Source organism: Macaca thibetana, chromosome 3, assembly GCF_024542745.1.
Source record: "Macaca thibetana thibetana isolate TM-01 chromosome 3, ASM2454274v1, whole genome shotgun sequence".
Taxonomy (NCBI): domain Eukaryota; kingdom Metazoa; phylum Chordata; class Mammalia; order Primates; family Cercopithecidae; genus Macaca; species Macaca thibetana.
The window spans coordinates 154,658,336-154,683,569 of NC_065580.1; the positions used below are offsets into that span (position 1 = coordinate 154,658,336).

The 25,234-nt window shown below is 51.1% G+C and overlaps 1 protein-coding gene across 1 annotated transcript; it reads left to right on the forward strand.

The window, feature by feature from the left end:
• The first annotated feature begins 403 nt into the window (after positions 1 to 403).
• TMPRSS3 (transmembrane serine protease 3) lies at positions 404 to 24,262 on the forward strand. The gene is made up of 13 exons (XM_050785676.1): positions 404 to 539; positions 999 to 1,143; positions 6,416 to 6,526; positions 7,407 to 7,523; positions 7,924 to 8,047; positions 10,529 to 10,654; positions 12,206 to 12,249; positions 13,015 to 13,180; positions 13,992 to 14,161; positions 15,995 to 16,090; positions 19,514 to 19,656; positions 20,305 to 20,457; positions 23,384 to 24,262. The coding sequence occupies exons 2-13, from the start codon at positions 1,050 to 1,052 to the stop codon at positions 23,399 to 23,401; spliced, it is 1,362 nt and encodes a 453-aa protein (XP_050641633.1). The 5' UTR covers positions 404 to 539; positions 999 to 1,049; the 3' UTR covers positions 23,402 to 24,262.
• Positions 24,263 to 25,234: the final 972 nt, after the last annotated feature.

Below are 25,234 nucleotides of genomic sequence, written 5' to 3' on the forward strand. Positions count from 1 at the left end.
AACACGGTTTGTTTCAAATGACTTTGCTAGTTTCCTTTGGAATTTCAAACGTTACAACAGGTAGTCACAAAGGGAATGAAAGCGGATGATCTGAGTATCTGTGTTGATGCGACTGCTGGAGCCCCTGTGGATTTTAGCGCTTGGAGGAAGCAGGTTCCCAGAGCAGCCATGCCTGATACCTGGGAGAGGGAACTGGAGTTTAATTGGGAACCATCTGCTATTTTTCTACTTCCTCTGCCCTCTCAGAGTTACTGGGAATGACTTGGAAAGGTCTCTGGTCTTTGGCGTTGTGATAGGTGGAATTCTTTCATAGGAAACACAGCAGCAGGATTGTTTTGATGCAAGCCGTGGGTCCAAAGCCACTCCCCACTTTGCTATGTGGGGGAAGGACCGAGAACCGGATGGCTTGGATACTTTCATTCTTAATTAGGTCAAGACCGTGTGAGCCAGGAAAGGTCTGTGTTTATGCAAAGCTAGTAATACTGTTGCCTACTATCTCTTCTGTGGTGCCATCTACATTTTTGGGACTCGGGAATTATGTGAGTACCGAAACAACTTATGCTTATGGTAGGTGTACACACGCACAGGGAAAGAATTGCGTTTCTGTGGGACAGGTGAAAACCATCGCAAAAAAGCAATGGAAAGGGCTTTGAGAGTAATTTATCTTCTGAAGAATAACGATATGGTAACTTCTAAATGGTGAGAGGGAATCTCTCTAAAGCAATCGATTTAAAGATTGGTTGGACAAACAGCAGGAAAGTCGTTGTCTTAGCAGAATTAAGTTCGTACTTTTTTTTTTGCTAATTCTAGAAGGTTTTCTGTTATCTGCGGTAGCTCAGACAAAAATGCATTCTCACCAGACGAGTTTTCGGTTAATTGATACTGAATGCGCTTTGTGTAGACTGTCGAATTTCAAAGATTTATCGTATGACCAAGATGCACCTGATGCTACAATTATAAATAGGGGAACAAATGCTTTCTGTTCTTCCTTGGCTAAGGAGATAGAGGTGGAGGTGGAGCCGGAGGTCAGAGGTCCTGAAATAGTCACCATGGGGGAAAATGATCCGCCTGCCGCTGAAGCCCCCTTCTCATTCCGATCGCTTTTTGGCCTTGATGATTTGAAAATAAGTCCTGTTGCACCAGGTAAGTAGACCCAGGTGAGGACCCTGTGATTTCTGACCACACGTGCCCCATGTAGATGACCAATGTGGCTAACTGTCCCTGTCGGGGAAGTATCTTCCCAGCCGTTCTGACACCCATAGGCTGGTCTTCCTTAGACCTGCGGAATCTCGGGGAGAAGGGGTATTGGAGAGGGGATCGTTTGGTTAAGCCCCTTGCTCTCTCCCTGGAGATGGGTGTTTTCTTCCCTTGTTGGAGGTTTTCAGAGACTGGGGCTCCCCAATTGCCCTGTCAATCTTGAAGGAGGTCAGATCCTGGCCAGGAAATCTCTGAGCCCTCCAGGAAGTCCTGAGAAGCAGCGGCCACCAGTCCTTCCGAAAACTCAGGATAAACTGGATGTCGCCAAAGATATTAGAGGCCTAGATTAAAATAGAGTAGCAGATGACAGAGTGGCTCCTAAGAACTGAAGGAAAAAAGTTGGTTTTGTAAATAAGTCACAAACGCCTGGTAAAACAGTGGACTCTCTAGCAACCTATATGGCTACGATCTTTTTGACCAGAGATGGTCAGGACTGGTCAAAGGGAGCTGTGGGGTTGCTGGTTCTGGAAGTCGGGGCTTGGACGCAGGCAGATTCCTGACCCATTGGTTCTGGGGAGGAACCACAGGAGCTCTGCCTGAGGTTCCAGAAAGCGGGAGTTGGGGGTCACCCTAATGATTTCTTTTAAACCACCTGGAAAATTGGCTTGGAGGAGGTTTGGAAAGGATGGGAGGTGGGAGAAAAGGTTTCAAGTAACTGAAAAGACACACTATTTAAAAATATGGCTCAAAATTACTGTAAGTGTCAATGAAAGAAAAAAAATCTTGCAATCACCTGACCCCCAAAACTTACCTGGTTTTTACATCTGCAAAGTCTCTTCCTGCTTTTGCTAATATGTGTGGTTTCATGCACAGTACGGATATAGGTAGGTGGGTTTTTTTCCATAAAAGGTTTTTATAAATTTTTTCTTATGGAATCACAATATTCCATTAAGTAGATATGCAATTTACATAGCCATTTGGTCATAGTTTGACCTATAGTTGTTCCTAATATTTTATAATATAAATAATATAAATATTGATAGCATTATAATATTCCTTTCTCTTATTTTTTGATTATTTTGCTATGACTAAGTAGTGGGGAGGAACAAAAACTTTTCCTTGTAAATAGAACAATGCATTGTTCATTAGAAAAACAATTTAGAAAATACAGTTCATCAAAAAGATTTTAAAAAATTACCCACAATGGCACCATTACTCAGAGATAATCCTATTAGCAATGTACTATTGAATTTCTTGCCTTTTTCTATCTATATATCTATATTTCCTCTTGAAAGTAACATGTACTATTTGTGTTATTTTGAAGCTTTTAAAAAATTTTAACAATATCACCTTCACCTTTCTATGGCATTAAATAATTAAATATTTTCTAGATGTTGACAAACTATGGCTGATGGGGCAAATCTGGCCCACCCCTTGCTTTTGTAAATAAAGTTTTATTGGAAAACAGACACACTCATTTGTTCACATACCGTCTGTGGCTGCTTTCATGCCATAACAACAGAGTGGGGTTGTTAGGACAGACCACATGGTCCATAAAGTTTAAGTACTATATTTACTATCTGGTCCTTTACAGAAAAAGCTCGCCACCCCTTTTCTATATCATCTTGTCCTCCTATAGGTATTCCATTACGTATGTACCTCATTTGTTATTTCATCCATTCTTTTTTGTGGGTAATTTGGTCTATTTCCTGTGCATCAATATTATAAGCGCCATTCTTCTAAGTGTCCTTGGGGTCGATATTTGTGTATATCTATGGTGACATTTTGGGATAAATTCCTAGAAGTGGAACTGCTAGGTCAAAACTTTCATCTGTTTTTGAGCTTTCTGGTGTCTAAGTTTACACAGTCGGGAAGTTTATGCAATTTCTACCCCTGTGACTGTAGGTGGGGGGCCATTTCCTTTCACTTCATGTGAATCATCGTGAAGTTTGTACATAGTTATGTCTAATTTGCATTGTTCATCATTTTCATTTCTCAAGAAGTCGAAAGTTTTGTTTTGTTTTTTTTTTCCTTGAGATGGAGTCTCACTCTGTCACCCAGGCTGGAGTGCAATGGCGTGATTGCACTGCAATCTCCACCTCCCGGGTTCAAGCGATTCTCCTGCCTCAGCCTCCTGAGTAGCTGGGATTACAGGCACATGCCACTGCACCCCGCTAATTTTTGCATTTTTAGTAGAGGCAGGTTTCACCATGTTGGGCAGGCTGGTCAAGAAGTTGAAAGCTTTTTCACACTTGTGTGCCACTTGCATTCCTTCTTTGGAGAAATACTGTGCATGTTGTTGTTTATTCCAGGCAATGCCCTCAAGGACCAAGTACAGAGGAGACGTGGGGCACCTGCAGTGCCCTCAGGGCAGCCTGGCAGAGAAGCAGAGCAAACGGGAACTGATACAACGTTTCTATTAAATGTCAATCTTTGACTTGACAATTTGGGGTCATTTTCTAAATCTGACTTAGATATAGAGCAGGTGGAATGCAAAGAGGTCATTCCTGGGGTTCCTGAAGATTTCTAAGTGTAAGACGGGGGATAGGCATCCTCATAGAGGAGAATCGTTAGTGTGCGGGGGATTGAGGTGTGAGGGTGGAGCGAGGATCCTTTCTACGCGCTCACCACCACAGACGGGCTGTCCTGGAAGGACTTGGTCTCAGACCCTGAGTTAAAACCACCTTCATTATCATGATGTCATTCATTCAGTCATCTAGCACATTTTTATCAAGGACTACGGTGTGTCCCCTGCTGTTCTAGGTATGGAGAATGCAGACTCAACAAACCACTGAGCTTGTCCAGGCCTGAAACACAGAGCTGGCCACGGTCTCTCGTCCTCCTCGCAGCCTCCATTATCTGCGACGTGCAGCTCCTATTTCCCTGCTCTTCCTCCATCTCCCGCTCACCCTCCCCTCCGCACACTCTTTTCTCCTCGCATTCTACGTCTTTTCATCATTTTTGTCTTCAAATTCTCTTCTTTCTTAGGCAGCCTCAGCTGATACTGATCGTTTTATAATCACACTCCTTATTGCCAGAGGGTGAAGTTGTGAGTCTCCACGGACAGGCAGGGAAAGATCTTCCATGAGAGAGTTCTCGGTTCAACAAGTCCAAGACTAGGAGGAGAGAGGCAGGTGCTAGTCTCATCCTGGGCAATTGTGTGCCCTGGGCAGGCTTCTCTCCCCTTTCTGGATTCCAATCTTCCTAATTTTTAACAAAGACAACTTGGGTATTCATGCATTTTCAGGATTGATGAAGTAATTTATGTGAAGTGGCCTGCTCTCCCCAGGAGGGAAGAGTGCTAGTGGGAATTCTTCTGCTGCCCGGAGAGGCTTATACTTCTGTCCAGGCATCTGGACACTCCTTACATATTGTCCACTAGATTTGCCTGGTTCTGGAGGCAAGAATTGCAAAGGGTCTGAGATGTCACCCTACTTGCAAGCCAAAATTTAGCCTGCCACAGTTTCATGGGTGCTTTGGAAGACACGAGAGTCCTGGGTCAGAGACAAAGGACTCTGTTCCTCACAGTGCAGCAAGGGGCACAAGCATCCTGTTTGTGCTGGCTGCCTTTGCCTTCTCAGTCCCACAGAGGCATGTGGAGCAGCCTACGTGTATGCTGCACGTGCAAGCGGTTTGCATTGCTGCTGCATATCCCAGAGTCAAGGGAACCCTCATCTTTATAATGGTCTGAAAGCAGACCTGTGCAAACTTTGCTCTGGAGGAAGACATTACATTTGTTAAACTGGACAGTAAACAAGGCTGCCTCTTGCTCTGGAGGGAGACACTCTCTGTATCTTCCAAGGCTGTTTGCTCTACACACAACCTTGAAGAGATGATCTGGAATGAAAGCTGTCAGTGTCTGTGCACAGCAACTGTGGAGAATGGTGTATCAACAGCCTGTCCTCAGCCGGACATGGTGGCTCACGCCTGTAATCCCAGTACTTTGGAAGGTCGAGTGGGGAGAATCACCAGAGCCCAGGAGTTTGATATTAGTGTGGGCAACATAGTGAGATCCCCATCTCTATAAGAAAAAAATTAAACAAACAAACAAAATCAACATCTTGTCCTTGTGTCCCCTCTGGGAGATCTCAGCCCTACCTCTGCCTGCAAGCCCCCTGTGTGGGTTTCATATCCTCCTCTGCAGGGGAACAGCCTTGGAAACTGGGATGCTACTTCCCCTCCATATTAGTGTCCTAGAACTGCTGAAACAAAGTCCCCAAAACTGGGTGACTTAAAACAACAGACATTTGTTGTCTTAGTTCTGGAGGCTGGAAGTCCAAATTCCAAGGTGTCATCAAGGCCATACTCCCTCTTAAACCCATGGAGCACCATGCCTTGCCTCCTCCTAGCTCCTGGTGGTTTGCCAATAATATTTGGCATTTCTTGGCATGTAGATGCATTGCTCCCATCTCTGCCTTCATCTTCATGAGGCTGACTTCTGCCTGTGCCTCCTCCCATCCTCTTCCCTTCATGTATGTTTGTCCCTGTGTCCTGATTTCCCTGTTTTTTTTGTTGTTGTTGTTTTTTGGAGACAGAGTTTCGCTCTTATTGCCCAGACTGGAGTGCATTGGCGCGATCTCGGCTCACTGCAACCTCTGCTTCCTGGGTTCAAGTGATTCTCGTGCCTCAGCCTCCTGAGTAGTTGGGATTACAGGTGCCCACCATCATGCCCAGCTAATTTTTGTATTTTTAGTAGAGATGGGGTTTCACCATGTTGGGCAGGCTGGTCTAAACTCACCTCAAGTGACCCACCTGCTTCAGCCTCCCAAAGTGCTGGGATTACAGGAGTGAGCCACTGCACCCAGCTGTTTTCCCCTTTTTATAAGGACAACAGTCACTTTGGATTAGAGCCCACCCTAATGACCTCATTTTAACTAGATGACTTTGTAAAGGCTCTCCAGTCCATCTCCAAATAAGACGCCTTTCTGAGGTACTGAGAGTTAAGACCTCAACGTGTCTTTCTGGGGGATACTATTCAACCCGTAGCACCATCCCCTCATCCCCCATGGAATAACCGGGTCAGAGGTGGAGCAGGTAGGACTGAACTTCTAAAGAATGTGCCCCATGGTTGGTGGCCCTTTCCCTAATTAAGGCACCTTTCTTTGGGCTGAGACATCTCTGCAAAGAGGGGAGGGGGAATGGATAGCTAATGTGTAAGTTCCATGCCACTCCAAGTCAAGCTCTGTGACTTTCTGCTCTTCCCCTTTCTGGTTTTCAGATGCAGATGCCGTTGCTGCACAGATCCTGTCACTGCTGCCATTGAAGTTTTTTCCAATCATCGTCATTGGGATCATTGCATTGATATTAGCACTGGCCATTGGTCTGGGCAGTGAGTACGATTCATTATTTAGTAGGATCTCAAATACCTAGCCAAGTAGTTAAACTTTCATGAGCGCCCCCTCTCGCCCCGGCATTTTGCTGCTGCCCAGCCTTAATTACTGGAGACAAACATCCTTTTGGTTTGCTGACTTGAAGTTTTATTTGCCCACATGAATGTAAAGCCAGTCTGGGGTGCAGCAAGGGCTGCTGGCCATGCTCATGGCTTTGTCACCAAGGAACCTGCCCGGTTAGGAGTGGCCAAAGGCAGCTGATGAAATAGAATCCCACAGGTGGGAAGGAGGCACTGACCGGGGCAGCGGGGAGAAGACAAAGCGGCCCATTCAAGCAATGCAGGCACATCAGCTGCTTTTACAATAAGGTGCATGTGACTTTTGAGAAAGTGGGTCATTTGGACGAAGGGTCTCTAATAGGGAACAATTTTTCTTTCAAATACCTGAATCACAGGTCAGTTTAATTCGCCACCTGCCCCACTGTGTGGTCCACAGTTCATTCACTTTTTGCCCTCGGTAAGAGAAACCAGGAAGGCCCGAGCAGTTCTCAGTCAGGACTCCTTGCTTGGCCGGCTCAGCAGGTCGGCCCCCAGCTATGCAGTTTCTCTCTTGACTTTGAGCCCTCCAGAGTCTCAATTCACCTCGCGTTGTGGTTCCCAGGCCAGGCCACTTAGCGAGACCAAGTGGGGCACAGCAGCCCCACCCCTTGGAATTCAAAACAGAAACTGGGCTTCAGGAAACAGGCTGCTGACAGGGATGCAATTTCAACACAAGTTTCATTATTCACGGGCAGCTCCGTGCCGTGTGGCAGGTGGACAGTTGCTCGTGTGGCACTCTGAAAGAGCTGTTGGTGAATTCCTGCCTTCCTCCCTTTCCCAGTCCACTTCGACTGCTCTGGGAAGTACAGGTGTCGCTCATCCTTTAAGTGTGTTGAGCTGACAGCTCGATGTGACGGAGTCTCAGATTGCAGAGACGGGGAGGACGAGTACCGCTGTGGTAAGGTCATGGCTCTTCCCCGGGGAAGTAGAAGGAAGCAGCAGAAGCCAACCCTGACCCTTCCCATCTGTAAAATGGGTCCAAGCCATTGCCATTTTTAGGCCATGTCCTCAGCTGGGATTGAACTGGCATTTGCCCAAAGACATGTTGGACTGGGGGTCACGGAGGGCCTTCCATGGAGCTCTGCCTCACTTGGGGAGACCACAGAAGCAATAAGATGAGACCACCGAGAAGTCTCAGGGGTCCAGAGTCCCTGCTCTGTGATGGGGAGGCTGCTGTGGACAAGAAGTGGGTCAGATGTGGCAGAGGAGGGGTTTGAGCTGGCTGTGGAGAAACCCCGGCCTGCGGTCTCAGGGTTCCACCTGCCACTAACGAGCCTTTCTCTCTGCACATCGGCCAGTCCGCGTGAGCGGTCGGAATGCCGTGCTCCAGGTGTTCACAGCTGCTTCGTGGAAGACCATGTGCTCCGATGACTGGAAGGGTCACTACGCAAATGTTGCCTGTGCCCAGCTGGGTTTCCCAAGGTAAGTTAAAGAGCATTTCCAACCCATGGGCAAAACACAGAGAGGATAACAATGAGGAAAGACAACTACCGTTTAGTTGGGCACTATTGGGTGCTTTAACGCTCTCAGATTCCATCCTCGCAGCCACCTTAGGATGCCCGATATCATCCTCACTTCACAGGCAAGCAAACCAAGGCCAGATAGGCTAAGTGACTTGCTCAAGGCACATGGGAAATGGCATGTTTGGGGGTTCTCAGGGCCAGGCCAGGATCGGAGATGCACACATGCAATAAAAAGCTTCAATGTGAAAAACAAAAAAACAAAAACAAAACCAAAAAACCCTCCAGCTCCTCAGCTTGCAGCTCCTAGAGTAGCTTCCTGGACACTTTCATGCTTGGTCCTGGTGTCCACGCATGCTTCCCCAAGAACCCCACAGAACCAATTGTTGAAAGTCAGAAATTTAGTGAAGACAAAATCATCCAAAACAGTTGTTTAGCAACATGTAGAACAAAAAACTATAACAGCTGACTGTTCACTTTTTAGTGTTTGTGTTGCCTACATGATTTTTTGCACTGGGGTGACACATTTTTGGCCCAGGCATGGGCCTCCTTCTCTTCCCTGGCCCCTTTCTTCTGACTTCCTACAGCCGCTGTACTTCCACGGGCTCCCCTAGCAGCCTCCTTACTCCCCTTTGCTCTCAAGTCTCAGCGCTCAAAACAAGCAGGCTGCATTCTGCTTTGCCCTCAAGTAGATGGGGTCATTAAAGCCACACTTCCCTGAGTCCTCCAGTCTCAGTTTTCAAATTCCATGCATCATATTCTTGGCTCTCTTTCCCCAAAGCCGGTGGAAGCCAAAATGCTCTCCAGCCTCCAGCCCTGAGGTCTGCCTCCTTCTCCCTCCACACCAACTGAGATTCAGAAATGAGCTGCAATTCAAGTTCAATGAGAACAGCAAAAATCATCCACACTAACACCTTCAGGAATTATATATTACTCCTCAGAGACAAGGAGGAAGAGGTACACACACACACACACACACACACACACACACACACAGCTGAGAGCTTCCCCGTCGGGCATTTCTCTTCCCTGCGAAGGTCGTGCCAACTGCCTTGATTACATTTTCCTCAAAACTCAAAGCTGACTGAACTTTCTATTCTACGTACACATCCCATAGCATTTACAGTAAGCTGAAGAAATCCTACTGATAAGCTGGTGTGTTCGCCATGACAACAAGCTACTGCACCATGTTTTGTTCATTTCACAAAGAAAGGAGAACATGGCTGTTTATTCACCATCTTCCATCTTGTGACTCTCCAAACATTTGATTCTTTTTTAAAAAGTTGCACCACTTTCTCCACTGTTCTCCAGAAGACCTGCGTCCTGGCACTGTGAACATGAGCTGGGCTCTGGTGTTCGTGGAATCACTTTCTTGTATGTGTTCATCTCTTCCAGTGGGGCCCCACGCTGTTCATCTCTTCCAGTGGGGCCCCACGCTGTTCATCTCTTCCAGTGTGTTCATCTCTTCCAGTGGGGCCCCACGCTGTTCATCTCTTCCAGTGGGGCCCCACGCTGTTCATCTCTTCCAGTGGGGCCCCACGCTGTTCATCTCTTCCAGTGGGGCCCCACGCTGTTCATGGGGCCCCACGCTGTTCTCTCTTCCAGTGGGGCCCCACGCTGTTCATCTCTTCCCCACGCTGTTCATCTCTTCCAGTGGGGCCCCACGCTGTTCATCTCTTCCAGTGGGGCCCCACGCTGTTCATCTCTTCCCCAGTGGGGCCCCACGCTGTTCATCTCTTCCAGTGGGGCCCCACGCTGTTCATCTCTTCCAGTGGGGCCCCACGCTGTTCATCTCTTCCAGTGGGGCCCCACGCTGTTCATCTCTTCCAGTGGGGCCCCACGCTGTTCATCTCTTCCAGTGGGGCCCCACCCCACGCTGTTCATCTCTTCCAGTGGGGCCCCACGCTGTTCATCTCTTCCAGTGGGGCCCCACGCTGTTCATCTCTTCCAGTGGGGCCCCACGCCGGTCCTGGGCAGATAAGAAATGTCTCTCTTGTTCCTCCAACTCATTGTTCGTGGGGAGCTTGGCGTCCCTGCTTGGGTGTCCCCCGACAATACTGCGCCTATTTCTGTGCTCACCTCCCCTCTGGACTTGCTTCAGGCCAAGCAAAGGGCAGTTCACTGGAATGTGCAAAGAGTGACCCATCCAGGGACATCAGGAGGTGGTCACTCACTGTGTGGCTGCAGCCCAGGGTGGGTGGACAGGGCCGTCAGGTGCAGGCCAGAAGCGGGGGTCATCCCGGAACAGAGCAGGCCTGGAATGAATGCCTTGCCAGGGTGAGTGAACTTCATTCTCTTGGCAAAAGGAAGCCTTTGACGGGTTTGGGGGGACAAAATGACATCCCCCAGGTACAATCCCTGTCATATTGTGACTCGCACATAGGCTGAATGCTTCAAAGGGTAAATTTACCACATTGGGTCTGTGTTTCCGATGTACTTGCAGCTATGTAAGTTCAGATAACCTCAGAGTGAGCTCGCTGGAGGGGCAGTTCCGCGAGGAGTTTGTGTCCATCAATCACCTCTTGCCAGACGACAAGGTGACTGCGTTACACCACTCGGTATATGTGAGGTAGGTGGTCAGGCAATGCTATTGTCTGCATGGATATCGAGTCACCTGCTGGATTTGTGATACTGTTCTCAACTCCACAAGGACGTAAGAAGCATACGTGTGTTATCTCAGATGGAAGGTGGGAGTTGGCCACCTTGGTGAGACTGGTGGATGCACCAGGCTAGGGATGTGAGAACCTGGACCCAACTGGGCAAGTATGGCCCAACGAAGAAAGGGAAGGAAATAGAGTAGAAGGGTAACAGTGCTGTGTGTGTGACCAAGGTACTGTCACGTGACAGGCACTCTGGGTGTGTGTGGGGAATGAAAGCAGGCAAGAAAGAATGGGGGTGGGGAGGAAAAGAGGAAGGGAGGGAGGGAGGGAGGGAGGGAGGAAGGAAGGAAGGAAGGAAGGAAGGAAGGGAGGAAGAGATGGAAGAAGGAAGGAAGGAAGGAACGAAGGAAGGAAGGGAGGGAGGGAGGAAGAGAGGGAAGAAGGAAGGAAGAAAGGAAGGAAAGAAGACAGGAAGGAAAGAAGGGAGGGAGGGAGGAAGGAAGGAAGGAAAAGAGGGAGGGTAAAAGGAAGAAAAACAGAAATTAAGATAGAAATTTATCCTTCTTTGTTTACTAAATATTTTAGCATTCATTCTTTAATTTACATGTTTTCCCCAACAACTCATGGGGAAAGTAAAACCAGGTGTCCTTAAATAACCATCAGGTAGCTGAAACCTACAGGGACCACCTGCCTTGCCCCAGGTTAGACGGTACATAGCAGATACAGCCAAGAGTTCTGAATCCAAGTCCATATTATCTTCCTGACACCTTGGCCCAAACCCTAAGATGCTCATTTTCTGCTCTGGGAACGACAGGCTTGTTGGTCTGTCCATCGGGGATGAATAAGCACCTGGGACCCACATGCAGTCTGGAGGGACAGCTCATGTCTTGGGTGCTAAATCCACAGTCTGGTGACACTAGCTTTCTCTTGCATGATGAGCTGGGGCTCAAAAGGCAGAAAACATTACAAAGATTTTGGGATCCTTTTCCCTTCACTATAAGAAAAGCACCCACCCAGGTCTCCACCTGTGTGTGGGGATGGGGGTAGGACTGTCAGTTTTGGGGCAATCACACTTTGTTGTTCTGGGGAGGAGTCCTCTGCCAGGTGTGTGAACCCAGGCTACAAGGAGTCCTGGAGAGCTTACCACGCTGTCGCTTGGGCACTCTTGTGTCCCCAGGGACCAGGAGGTGGAGAACATTGGGCTGAATCGCCACGCAATGACAGCGTGATATGTTGATAGAATATATCTCCTTATACATCCTTTATCACTAGCTATCTAAAGCTTAGAAATACAGAACAGCCCGTTGCATACACAATACTTCACTGTCAGTCGAGTGTTTTGGAATGAATTGTGTGACCTCATCCTCATTTTTTTTTAACATAGACTAAAACTGTAATCTATATTCAAGAGAGGGGGAAATAGAATTTATTTTTCTGTTACCCTAAGATTAAGTTTTTAAGAGTGTTCCTTTCACAGACCTGGGGCATTTTTCATGGAGCCTACTTTTTCTCCGCTTTAGGGAAGGATGTGCCTCTGGCCACGTGGTTACCTTGCAGTGCACAGGTAAGAGTTCTAGAAAGGCAGGGGTCTGGGGGAAGCAAGCACACGCTGAGTCCTATCTCCTTGCCCGCTGAGTCCTCTCTCCCATGGGGCTCTGTGTCCCTTCCCCTTGGGTGCCAGGTGGGAACTCTGTGTACCCCTACCTGCCGGACGAGGGGAGCAGTGTCATCCTCACCTGTTGGCCTCACCTGTCAGGTGGGGGAGACAGCCAGAGCAACCCATTAGCAGCAGACAGGACCAAGGCCCATGATGTCCCATCGCTCTGTAGAGCCTTGAGTCCCTGACTTAGTACCCATTTCCTCCTTACACGTGCACCGTGCTCACTCCAGGCCTCGGGCAGTACCCCTCATTCCTGGCAGAGGGGAGTGTTCACACCGCAAGGGTGGAGTCTGGAGCAGTCAGGGAGGTGTGTACACCTGCGGCCGTGAGGAGGGGGCTGCAGAAGGTTCCTGCCTGCTCCTGACATCCCAGGGTGTTGTCATCACTGGGGGAACAGGATGGGGAGTGGCACTGCCAACGCTGGGCACTGACCAAGTAGGGCAGATGCTTTTCCCACCACATCCCCCACAGCACCTACCATCTTCAGGTCTCCCCAAGAGCCTCCCCTGCTGAGCTCCCCCTTGCAGCACTTGTCTTACAGCTGCTGTGAGCTCTGGGAGGGTGGGGGGCAGTGAGGGTGGGGAGAGAGGAGCAGGTGCATGGTGGTGACACCATGTCCCCCAAAGAAGTCTGCAGGGTGGAGCCACAAGCCCTTGTTCCCTTCCGTAGCCTGTGGTCATAGAAGGGGCTACAGCTCACGCATCGTGGGTGGAAACATGTCCTCGCTCTCGCAGTGGCCCTGGCAGGCCAGCCTTCAGTTCCAGGGCTACCACCTGTGCGGGGGCTCTGTCATCGCGCCCCTGTGGATCGTCACCGCTGCACACTGTGTTTACGAGTGAGTGCTGCTGACCTTCTTCCCAGACCCCTGTTCACTTCTGGGTCATGTCGGGGCGGGGCTGCTTTGGGTGGTGAGAAGCAGGTCCAGAGGGAAGACAGAGAGACCAACCCCCAAGTAATGTCCAGTTGGAGAGGTGAGAGGTGCCTCCAGCCTCACTGTGGACCATCATCATTGGCTGGTGGTGACTGGTGACCTTGAGCTTGTTTTCAGGATTGTAGCTCCTACAGAAAGGACAGACAGAGGAGGAAGGAAGCTCTTGTGCTGGAGGAAACCCACAAAAGTGAAAGGACCTAGACCTTCCTGTAGCTAATTCCAGTGGACCATGTTATGGCAGAGACAGGGTGAGATGGTAGTGAGGGAGGCTAGAGGGAATATGTTGGGGGCCAGGTACTGGGTCTCTTCTTCTTAAAATCTCAGGAGCTTAGAGTGCAAGAAAGCTGCAGAAAAGACTTCCAAACACAATGATTCTCCCTGATATTTTTACCCCCGATTTTGTTGCTGTTTGAAGAAGAATGGGCCCTGATAGACTCCTTGCAGTGAGCAACGTTGAGTTCAGCCCTCAAATGCCAAGAAGACCTCAGAGGTGCTGAGAGTGAGGCCTGTCTGGGAAACACATGGGGTGTGGGTCTGTGTTTCTGCAGGGCATGAGAATGCAGTTACGTATACAGCATAAACAAGCAGGGTGATGGGACCACCTCTTGCCTGATAACCTCTCCCACCATCTTCCTAGGTTTTCAAGACACCTGAGGTCAATGAGTTCAGTGGTCAGACTTTTCCTGTGCTTCACCTCTTGCTCTTCTCATTTCAGCTTGTACCTCCCGAAGTCATGGACCATCCAGGTGGGTCTAGTTTCCCTGCTGGACAATCCAGCCCCATCCCACTTGGTGGAGAAGATTGTCTACCACAGCAAGTACAAGCCAAAGAGGCTGGGGAATGACATTGCCCTCATGAAGCTGACTGGGCCGCTCACGTTCAATGGTACATCTGGGTCTCTATGTGGTTCTGTGGCGCTTCCTTTGTTTCAAGAGGATTTGCAATTGCTCAATGAAGCAGTCTTATGATGGCTGCTTTATAATCCTTGTCAGATATTAATAATTCCAACTCCTGATTCATGTTGGTGTTGGCATCAGTTGATTATCTTTTCTCATTAAAGTTGTGATGTTCCTAGTTCTTGTGATTTCATGTGATTTTCAGTTGTATCCTGGACAATGTGGCTATCATGTTTGCAGACTTGAGTCCTACGTACCTTTTCAATATTACCCTGTTTAAATGTAGTTTGTAGATCCTGGCCTACAGAATGAATGCACTGATGACTCTGCCAGGTAGATTGGTGGGTTGTGGTTCCAACCATAACTTAATTTTAGAGCCTTCGTGGGCTGTGTGCTTTGTCTGGTGCCACCTTCTCCCTGTTGGTGCCACCTGGAGGCAGGAAGAGCTTCTTGAGGCCAGACCACCTGGGGCCTCTAGGTGGTGGAAGAGAGTCATCCATCTTAGGGACAAAGAGCCCTTCCCTGTCCAGATGCCTAGTGGGGATGCATCGCCTCCGCCAGTGCCACCCACCTGCCTGTTTTCTCCAAGTAGAGGGGCCATCTCGGTTGAGAAACAGAACCTCCCAGGCTGGCCAGGTGGTGTGGTGGCATCCTCTCATTTCTTTACAGGCTGAAAGATGCTGGGCACCCTCAGCCCCCTGGAAGTACAGAAAAGTTTTCTGCCTACCAGCAGCTCCTAAACACCCTGTTTCTTGAAAAAGTCAAGCCCTGCCCTCTGGATATTACGAAAATGCCAGAAGAGACACACCTGATAAAACTTTCAAACATCTCGTAGATGCAAACAAAGTACTAGGAGACTACTCCCAAATAAATTAAAGCCCTTTCTCCTTCTCAAGAAAACAGGGAGAGCATAATAAATAGGTGAATTCCCTCTTATTGGAGCAGAATCCTGGCCTGAGACCAGCTGCAGGCTCTACTTGGCAGAGTCACTACTGCATCCATCTCATGGACACATAATGCCCGAAAACAAACATTTCCAGAGAGGCAGGAAAATGGTTGTGGTGGTGCCAGTTTGCCAACTATTATTAATGATATTGGTTACAGGAAATGAGGTGCCAGCACTTGTTCTTTGACAAAAATTCAAGTGAGTTCTTTCATTCCTTCTCTACCTCTCCATTACTGTGCTGCACAGAAAAGCTTGGGGGAACCTTAGGGTGTGTTCACATGAAAGCCTGAGGTATGTGCAGAGCACTCTGGCTTTGGGGGAGGCCCACAGGACCCAGCTCTACACACAGGCAAACTTGTCGTCTCCAGATGTCCCAGGAACCGTAGCAATATTCATGGAGCCGTGTTCTATAAGCAACACATGTACATCTAGACCAGGAGTGGGCACGTGCTGGCCTGAGGGCCAGGTCTGCCCCATCGTGTTTTGGTAAATAGACATTTTATTGGACACAGTCACACCTATGTGGGTACCTATCACCTGGGGCTGTCTTCATGCTCCAATGGCAGCCATAGAGACCGCACAGCCTACGAAGCCCAAAACATTGACTATTCAGCCCTTTCCACAAGAGGTGTGCTGACTCTGGTCTAGGCTCCCTCACCCTGCCACGGTGGAGGGCTGTTCTACAGTTTTAAGTGCTCTGGGAGTGGTGGATGGGGTAAGGGGCTCCTGCTGTGAGCTGATCGTTTTCAAGTAACCAAGGGCTTGACCTTCCCTTGTGAGATAGTTCGTGCTCCTCCGAGGCAGAAGCACAGATGAGATGGTTTTCTTGGACTCCTGCTTCAACTGAGTTGAGAACTACTGTTTCCTTTCAAACAGAGATGATCCAGCCTGTGTGCCTGCCCAACTCTGAAGAGAACTTCCCTGATGGAAAAGTGTGCTGGACGTCAGGATGGGGGGCCACAGAGGATGGAGGTCAGTGGGCTGAAGCCAAGATTCTGAGCCCGGGAGCCCAGAACCCAGAGGGCTGTGGAGGGGGCTCCCCCAATGTTCCAATGTGATGTTCCCATGGGCTGCCCAGATACGCCGGCCAGGGAGTGTGTGTCAACTGCTCAGGACACAGTCAGCCGAGGAGCTGTGGGTCAGGAGTCACGATTCCATTGTTATGGGGACAACATGACACTGCAGACCTTCTCAGGAGAGAGTTAGACCTTCTTAAACACAGCAGGTGTTTCCCTTCCCCTGCCCAGACCCCCAGCCTCGTTAACTGAGGACATACAGAGCCCACCTAGACAACACTCCCAGGCTTCATTCAGAACTCAAAGATTTGTGTTTGTGAAGACTCTTTGCCTTGTGGGACTTTGGAAGATGTGTTCTTTCATCCTACAAAGAGCAAGTGGAAGCAGCAGCAGATGAGATCGCTGTAATAATAAGGGAAGCAGGAGTGGCAGTAACCATAGTCCATGCAAGTGAAGCCTGGGCGCCTTTCCTTAGTGTGGGCACAGAGCCGGTCACAAGTCTTAGGTTTTACTATCAATCACTTTCTTTGTTAGTAGGAAGAGGATTCATTTTCTGTGGCTGCTGTAACAAATTCTCACAGTCTGGGTGGCTCAAAACGATGGGAATTGGCCAGGTGTGTTCGCTCACATCTGTAGTCCCAGCACTTTGGGAGGCCAAGTCTATGGGATCCCTTGAGGCCATTAGTTTGAGACCAGCCTGGGCAACATAGAGAGGCGTCGTCTCTACAAAAAATACAGAAATTAGCCAGGCATGGTGGCATGCACCTATAATCCCAGGACTTTGGGAGGCCAAGGCAGGAGGATTGCTTGAGCCCAGGAGTTTGAGACCAACCTGGGCAACATGGCAAGACCCTGTCTCTATAAAAAATTAGCCTGGGCCGGGTGCAGTGACTCATGCCTATAATCCCAGCACTTTGGGAGGCCGAGGCAAGTGGATCACTTGAGGTCAGGAGTTTGAGACCAGCCTGGCCAACATGGTGAAACCCTGTCTCTACTAAAAATATAAAAATTAGCCAGGCGTGGTGGCACATACCTGTAATCCCAGCTATTCAGGAGACTGAGGCTGTAGAATCACTTGAACCCAGGAGGCAGAGGTTGCAGTGAGCCAAGATCACGCCATTCCATTCCAGTCTGGGTGATAGAGCAAGACTCCATCTCAAAACAAACAAACAACAAACAAACAAACAAACATTAGCCTGACACAGTGGTCCCAGCTACTCAGGAGGCTGGGGTGGGATTGCTTGAGTCCAGGAATTCTAAGCTACACTGAGCTGTGATCATGCCACCATATTCCATCCTGAGTGACAGAGTGAGACTTTGTGTTTAAAAAAACAAAAAACAAAAAAGAACAACAACAACAAAAAAAGAAAATGTGGAGATTTATTTCTGTAGGGTGGTTTTCCTGGAGGCTCTGACCCATTTCCTTGGGTTCTGGTGGCTGCAGCTGCACCGGCGTTCCTGTGCTTGTAGCTGGATCTCCAGCCTCAGCGTCCGTCCTCCTGTGGCTTTGTCCCCCTGTGTCTCTGTATCTCAAACTTCCCTCTCCTGTGTCTTATAAGAATACCAAGTCGTTGGATTTAGGGTCCACCGTAAATGCAGGGAGATCTCATGTTGAGATTCTTACGTTAATTACATCTGCAAAGACCCTATTCCAAATAAGGTTGGGCTCCATAGTGGCAGGTAGGCATATTTTGGAGGGGCCCACAGTTCAGCCCAACACAGGAAGTTCAGTGTTTTCCTCTCAACACCGATCACTTGAGCCCCTCGCCCCGCTGAAGGCACGCAGGGGCTGAGCCGGATGCTTCGAGTCTGCGGGGCCTACTTACCCCCCGCTCACTGGCAGTGCTGCTCAGCTGGCCGAGGGCACTCAGAGCTCTCTGTAGTTTCCAGCCCACCCACGTGGCCCAGGCCCAGCTCTGAGCCAGTGCGGCTGGTCCAGGGCCCTTCCAGCTTCATCAGAACCAGCACCCCTGGTGTGTGGTGGGAGCTGGGAGACCAATCTTTGCTCCCCTTCCTCTCGTGGTGGGCTCTCATTCAGGACCACTCAGCCCACCAGAGTCATTCTAATGACACTGGGCTCTGAAGAGGAGGCTGTGCAACAGCTTCATCCTCCCAGGAGATTCTCCATCCTGCTGCAGATTTGCTTCTCGCTGACAATCTGCTCTGTCCAGCACAAAAGGTCCAGCGAGCCCCTGTCCTGATGCGGCTTCAGCCCCAGCCTGGGATGGAATCTTCTCCCATAATGCGTTGAGCTGTTTCGCCACGTTCCGGGCAGGAAGCTGAGTGTCTTGTGATACCATGTGCTCCTCAGAGCAGCCCCTCAGGGTCCTGTCATTGTGGGATTTTGTTGTCTCCATGAAATCTATGGAGTCTTTAAAACATCAAGATGCCTGGGTCACATGAACCAGCTAGGCTGGAGGGGTCCATCGCTCCGTGTCGGGGGTGTGCTTGGCCCACTGCAGGTGGATTGAATCTCCTGTGACTGTTGCAACAAACGACCCCAAATTCGTGGCTTAAAATGACACAAAGGTATCATCTCATAGTTAGGAAGGTCACAGGTCCAAACTCAGTCTCAGGGCGCTGGTGTCAAGTGTGGGCTGGGCTGGCTTCTCCTGGAGGCCCTCGGGGAACCTGCCTCCTGCCTTTCCCAGCATCTGCGCTCTGCCCGCACTGCTTGGCTCGTGCCCCTCCTTGGTCTTCCAGGTCAGCAGTGCCACATCTTCTAATCTCTCTCTGACTCTCTGACTCTGGTCCCTGCTCTGTCGTCACGGCTTCTCCTCCGGCTCCTCCAAAGACCCCTGTGACTTCGTTGGGTCCACCCTCTTACTCAGGATCATCTCCCCGCTCAAGGCCTGTGCCTCAATGAACCTGCGATGTCCCATTTGCCCTGTAAGGTGACACAGTCATAGCTTCTGGGGATTGGGGTGAGAATGTCTTTGGGGGACATTTTTCTGCTGACCATCCCAGAGTTCACAAAGATGCTGAGTGACCTTCCTGAGCCTCAGTTTCCCTCCCATAACTTGGGGTGTTCTGATGGCTGATTGGGCTGGTGCCCTGGGGAGGTGCCTTGGCCACTGTTGCCCTCCCCCCTCCACTTTGGACACTTTAGGAGAGTCGGTGGCCCTGCCTTGAAGCAGAGTGGCCCCTTGCAGCCACCTAACAGGTGGGCAAGCTCTGGGCTTGACATGCTTCAAGACGGTGGGAATCTACTCATCCCACTGGCAGGGCCCTGTCCTTTTCTGCTGTTGCATCACACCAGGGAGCACCCCCCTCGTCCCTCGTTCCCTCGTTCCCTCGTCCCCCTGGTCCCAGCACGCGCCCTCTGTGTTTTGAGCCAGGCTTCCTTCTCACACGCCTCCCCTCACTTGCTTTGAAGCAGGTGACGCCTCCCCTGTCCTGAACCACGCGGCCGTCCCTTTGATTTCCAACAAGATCTGCAACCACAGGGATGTGTACGGTGGCATCATCTCTCCCTCCATGCTCTGCGCGGGCTACCTGAAGGGCGGTGTGGACAGCTGCCAGGTACGGGGCCACAGCGGTGGGTGGGGCCGTGGCAGGGTGACCCAGCCCTTGGGACAGGCCGTTGCCAGCATTTCCCTGTGACAGAACAAAAAGTAAATTTACAGGGCGTGGAGAAGAAATTTGCTCAAGATATCACTCCTTCTCCTGGCTGCCAGGCCTGTGTTTACCCAGTGATCTGGCTCTGCGTGGGTGCTGGGTGCTGGGAGGGGTCTCGTGCTGCTCCCCTCCAATTCTGACTTTGTGGGGGGCCACAGGGGAGGGAGGTGGCAGGGAAGCAGTGAATCTGGCCCTCCGAAAGCTGCAGTGGGTGGGACTCCAGTTCTACCAGGTGGATCACAGGTTACCTGAGGGCCCTGGCCAGGCGGACCCTCCCTCTCACCAGCTGCCCTTGAGCTTCAAAGGGTCAGGGTCTGCATTCTGGAAGGGACACACAGCTGGAGGCAGCACCCCAAAGGGGTCGAGGGACATCCTCTCTTGGGGATGCTGTGTCTGGACGGGTTTTCTTCTGTAACCTGGGTGGTCCATTGTGACATCATGAAGGGGATCCCAACTCCACAGCAAGCAGCCTCGCATGGCAGTCTGTCCCCAGAAAGCAACCTCGCATGGCAGTGCCTGTCCCCCAGCATTTGCTTCTCTCCTGTCACCCAGGGGGACAGCGGGGGGCCCCTGGTGTGTCAAGAGAGGAGGCTGTGGAAGTTAGTGGGAGCGACCAGCTTTGGCATCGGCTGCGCTGAGGCGAACAAGCCCGGGGTGTACACCCGCGTCACCTCCTTCCTGGACTGGATCCATGAGCAGATGGAGGTGGGTGCAGCGCCCTCCCCACCTCACATTGTCCCTGGTTTTTGACCCCTAGGGTTCATTAAATGCAACCCTGGTCTTGCCATAAAGAACCAGGGAGTGACCAAGTGGTTGTCAGTTCAGCAGCAGTGATTTGGTGGCTCCAGGGTGTCAGACGCTTGTGCTGAAAACAGAGATCACAGCTAGTCCTGGGTAGCCCTGGGTGGGTACAGCCTGGCAGGCAGAGGAGCTGGGTCCGGCAGGAAGAAGGAGCCTCACGACATGGGAAAGGAGGAGGCAGTGAGGAGGAGCCCCTGCTGGGATGGGGATGGGTCAGGTGTGCCCCTGTGAGAAGCAGGGAGAAAATGGGAGGGAGCGAGGGGCTGAGACAGTTCGAGAGAGGACCCTGCCTGACTGCTGAGGGGCTGGAACCTCGCTGGGAGCCAGGGATGTGAGGCAGCATCTGCAGTCAGGAGGGGCTTGGAGAGCTCTGCGTTGGTAGCGTAGGGGTGGGTGGTCCTGGAGGGGGAGGGGTGGAAGTGGGAGGGGCCTACAGGGGGGCACCGAACAGCGAGGCTGGCTTGGCAGGACCCAGGCATGGAGGAGAGCTCTGAGACGGTGGAGGAGGAAGAAGGAGGCTTAGGGCTTTGCTGGGATCCTGGCAGGTGAACACAGAGCCTTTCTCATGTGGGCGCTGGGGAAACATTTGCTGGCTCGATCTCAGAGTCTCTCACCCCACTCCTTGGGATGGTTTTAAACACAGGAGGTCCTCACTCAGTACGGTTGACGGGATCTTGGAAACTGCAGCTTTAGGAGAAACAGTGCACACAGGCCCTCCAGCAACGTCCTTGCTTGCAACACAATTTTGTTACAAAGTCGATGAGAAAAAAATTGGTTTCATTATATATCATTTTGCTTAAAGTCGTAGTTTCCAATAACTAACAATGATGTCAAAGTGAGTACGGTTTTTTTCGTAATTCAGGTGAAATTTATAAAACATACAATTCACCATTTTAAAGTGAACAACCCTGTAGCATCAGCACATTCCCAGGGCTGTGCAGCCGCCACCTCTGCCAGTTCCCAGCATTCTCATCTGCCAAAAGACACGTGGCACCCTAGAAGCACGCAGTTACTCCCCACTCCACTCTTCTCCCCAGCCTCTGGCACCCACCAGTCAGCTTTCTGTCTCCGAGGCTCAAGGACCTTAAAAACCTTTAATTTGAAACAATTGACCAAGAAAGGACATCAGATGCTGAATGTGCCTCAGGCGTTAATTCCCATTTTGCTCTCATTGATTTTGTGCCTTAATTGAGAAACTACAGAACGGTGCCCACGGCAGAGGGCGAAGCCTGGGACTGAGACCAGGGCTAGTTTCACCTTCAGCACTGCTGCCCTGCAGCCCTGAGCACAGTCACAACCCCCGGGGTGTGGCGAGGGCTGTGCTCCAGCTTGGTGGAAAGTGCTTGCTCCTGTTCACCTTGCTGGGAGAGGCAGCCTGGCCTCGTACCGGGCACTGAGTGGCCTGCAGTGCTCTTCAGTACAAAGCTCAGCTCAGCGTGCCCGCACTGTAGAAAGGACCAGGATGGACAGCTGAATGGGAGACCTCCTCACTGTTCAGGGTTCTGTGGGAGCCTGGGGCACAGAAGGGTCGTGGGTGCAGAGGGCAAAGGGCAGGAAAGGAGAAGCTGGTCCTCCGCACGGGTCTGTGGAGGCATTCACGGGACACAGATCCCCAGGGGTTGAGCACTGAGCCGGTGATCCTAAAAGTCCTCCTTAAGACACTGAAGGCGCAAGGCAGAGAAGCCCACTGCCATGTCTTCCAGCTGTCGTGGGCGAGCTGGAGAAAAACGTTCAAAATCAGCCTGGGAAGCCCGCTCACAACGGTGCCACGACGGGGCCGCCTCAGCCCCTCCCCTGTCAGCACCATCCTGGGCCACAGAGGCTGTGACCCTCCCTGTACTACAGTGGAGGCGACCTGCATGAGACCCCCGGCTAACAAGGGCAGAGTGTGAGTCACATCAGATCCCCGACGTGGCCGCAGCACCACTGCACAGCGGAATCAACAGATCTCACACTTAGGGGTGCAGAAGCCTGTCTCAGGCTGTTTGTTAAATGTGAAGATTGCAGGGCGTTTCTCCAGAGTCTGATGGGGAGGTCTGGGGTGAAGACCCTGGTGAATTTGTTGCACGGGGGCTTCAGGGCACACTGAGAAGCCCTGGGAGGGTCTTGGAGGCAGTTTCCCCTATTGTGGTGAAGCTGTGGGAAGCTGTGGTGGAGGAGCTCGTCTGTGACACTGGCTCCGGTGGTGCCTGGAGCCCCTGCTCCTTGCACGACGCCTTAGTCATCCGCTGCCTCCAACCCACCAGTGCATGTGTGAGATGCGCTGCCTCAGACACACACAGCCTTTCCCAAGTCCCTCTTCAGACGTCCTAGGGGAGACTCAGAAAAGACTGCCTTTCCTAGGAGGCTTTCCAGCGGCCCGCTGTGCGTTTCAGTTGTTCCGTTGTGAGGGATGTCAACGGGAGGGCCTTCCGAGGACTCACTCTCTTGTGGGGAAGTGTCCCGTGTGCTAGTTGGTGGCGTGCCCGCGGCCTCATCTTCATTTTCATCCAGCACTTTTCTCTGTCTAGTTGAGGGCTTAAAACAAAATTGTTCTGACTCAAACCAGAACTTAGGAACACAGTGCCAAGACCTAGAAGTTTCCTACGGAAGTGATGAAATGGTCACAGGGCAGAGATGGGACCTGCAGATGCTTTGCTGGTCGGCGCTTTTCCTGCCTGCCTCGGATCCGCTCACAGCTGGCAGCCCCAGGGGGAGGCCAACCTTGTCTTCATCGTGGAGAACAGCCTCACAATTCCTGTAGGGCAAAATGCAGGTGCCTGTTCCGTCACCATGCTGGACGGATGGCTGGAAGTGCTAAAAACAATAACACCTTTGTTTTCATTTACAGAGAGACCTAAAAACCTGAAGAGGGAGGGGACAAACCTGCATTCCTGCGGTAATGAAGACAGCCCAGCCCTCCCCTGGCCGCCCGTGTGGGAACCTGCACATCAGCAAACACCTTCAGAGCTCTGCGTTCCGGCACCAGCAGCAGGCCCGAAAGAGGCGCCCTTCCATCGGATTCCAGCACAACCTTCCAGCTCCTTTTTTTGTTTTGAGATGGAGTCTCGCTCTGTCGCCCAGGCTGGAGTGCAGTGGTGAAATCTCTGCTCACTGCAGCCTCTGCCTCCCGGGTTCAAGTGATTCTCCTGCCTCAGCTTTCCCAGTAGCTGGGACCACAGGCACCTGCCACCACGCCCAGTTAATTTTTATATTTTTAGTAGAGACGGGGTTTCACCATGTTGGCCAGGCTGCTCTCGAACTCCTGACCTCAAATGATGTGCCTGCTTTAGCCTCCCACAGTGCGGGGATTACAGGCATGGGCCACCACGCCCAGCCTCATGCTCCTTTCTGATCTTCACTAAGAACAAAAGAAGCAGCAACTCACAAGTGTGGTCTTTCCCACTGGTCCACTTGGTTTTCTCTCCAGGGGTCTTGCAAAATTCCTGATGAGATAAGCAGTTATGTGACCTCATGTGCAAAGCCACCAACAGCCACTCAGTAAAGATGTACCGGCCCAGAACTGCGTAATTGCGGTCATTGCACGTTTTTATCCCTAGGGACCAGAACCAAACCCACCCTTTCTACTTCCAAGACTTGTTTTCACACGCGGGGAAGTTAATCTATGAATGACTCGTTTAAGGCATATTTTCATGATTTCTTTGTAGCATTTGGTGCTTGATGTATTCTTGCCCTTTGATTCCAAATAATACGTTTTCTTCCCTCATTGTGTGGCATGTCTGAGTGGACACTGACTGGTCATGTGAATCGAAGTCATCCACTGAATTCCAGAGGCTCCGTTACCGTCATCTCTCCTGTGTGCACTGTGCATTTGGCATTCTTCTGTCAGAGCAGGTTGCTCAGCAGATTAGCATCAGCTCATGTCATACACAAAACTCAAAAGCAGAGCAAGGCCAGGCAAAGTAGTGGGTGTGAGCAGTGGCCGGAGGGAGTGAGTGGTGGCCAGAGGGTGTGAGACCTGGACGGAGGGTCTGAGTGGTGGCCATAGTGTGTTAGTGGTGGCCGGAGGGAGTGACTGGTGGCCAGAGGGTGTAAGACCTGGACAGAGGGTCTGAGTGGTGGCCATAGCATGTTAGTGGTGGCTGGAGGGAGTGACTGGTGGCTTGGGGGCGTGAGACCTGGATAGAGGGTCTGAGTGGTGGCAGTAGTGTGTGAGCAGTGGCCGGAGAGTGTGAGCGGTGGCCAGAGGGAGTCCACGGTGGCCAGAGAGCGTAAGCGGTGACAGGATAGTATAAGCGGTGGCCGGACTGTGTGAGCCATGGCTGGAGGTTTTGAGTGGTGGTCAAAGGGTGTAAGCGGTGGTCAGAGGGAATGAGCTCTGGTTGGAAGGAGTGGGCAGTGGCAGGAGGGTGTGAGCAACAGCCAGATGGTGTGAGGGGTGGCGGAGGGAGTAACAGTAGTTTGAGGGAGTGAGCAGTGGCCGAAGGGTGTTAGCGGTGGCCAGAGGGTGTGAGTGGTGGCTGAAGGGTGTGGGCGTGGCCAGAGGGAGTGAGCACTGATCAGAAGATGTGGGACCTGGACCGAGGGTGTGAGTGGTGGCCGGAGGGAGTGAGAAGTAGCCGGAGGGTGTGAGTGGTCGTTGGAGGGAGTGAGCCCTGACCGGAGGGAGCGAGCGGTGACCAGAGGGTGTGATCAGAGGCCGGAAGGAGTTGGCGGTGGCTGGAGGGTGTGAGCAGTGTCT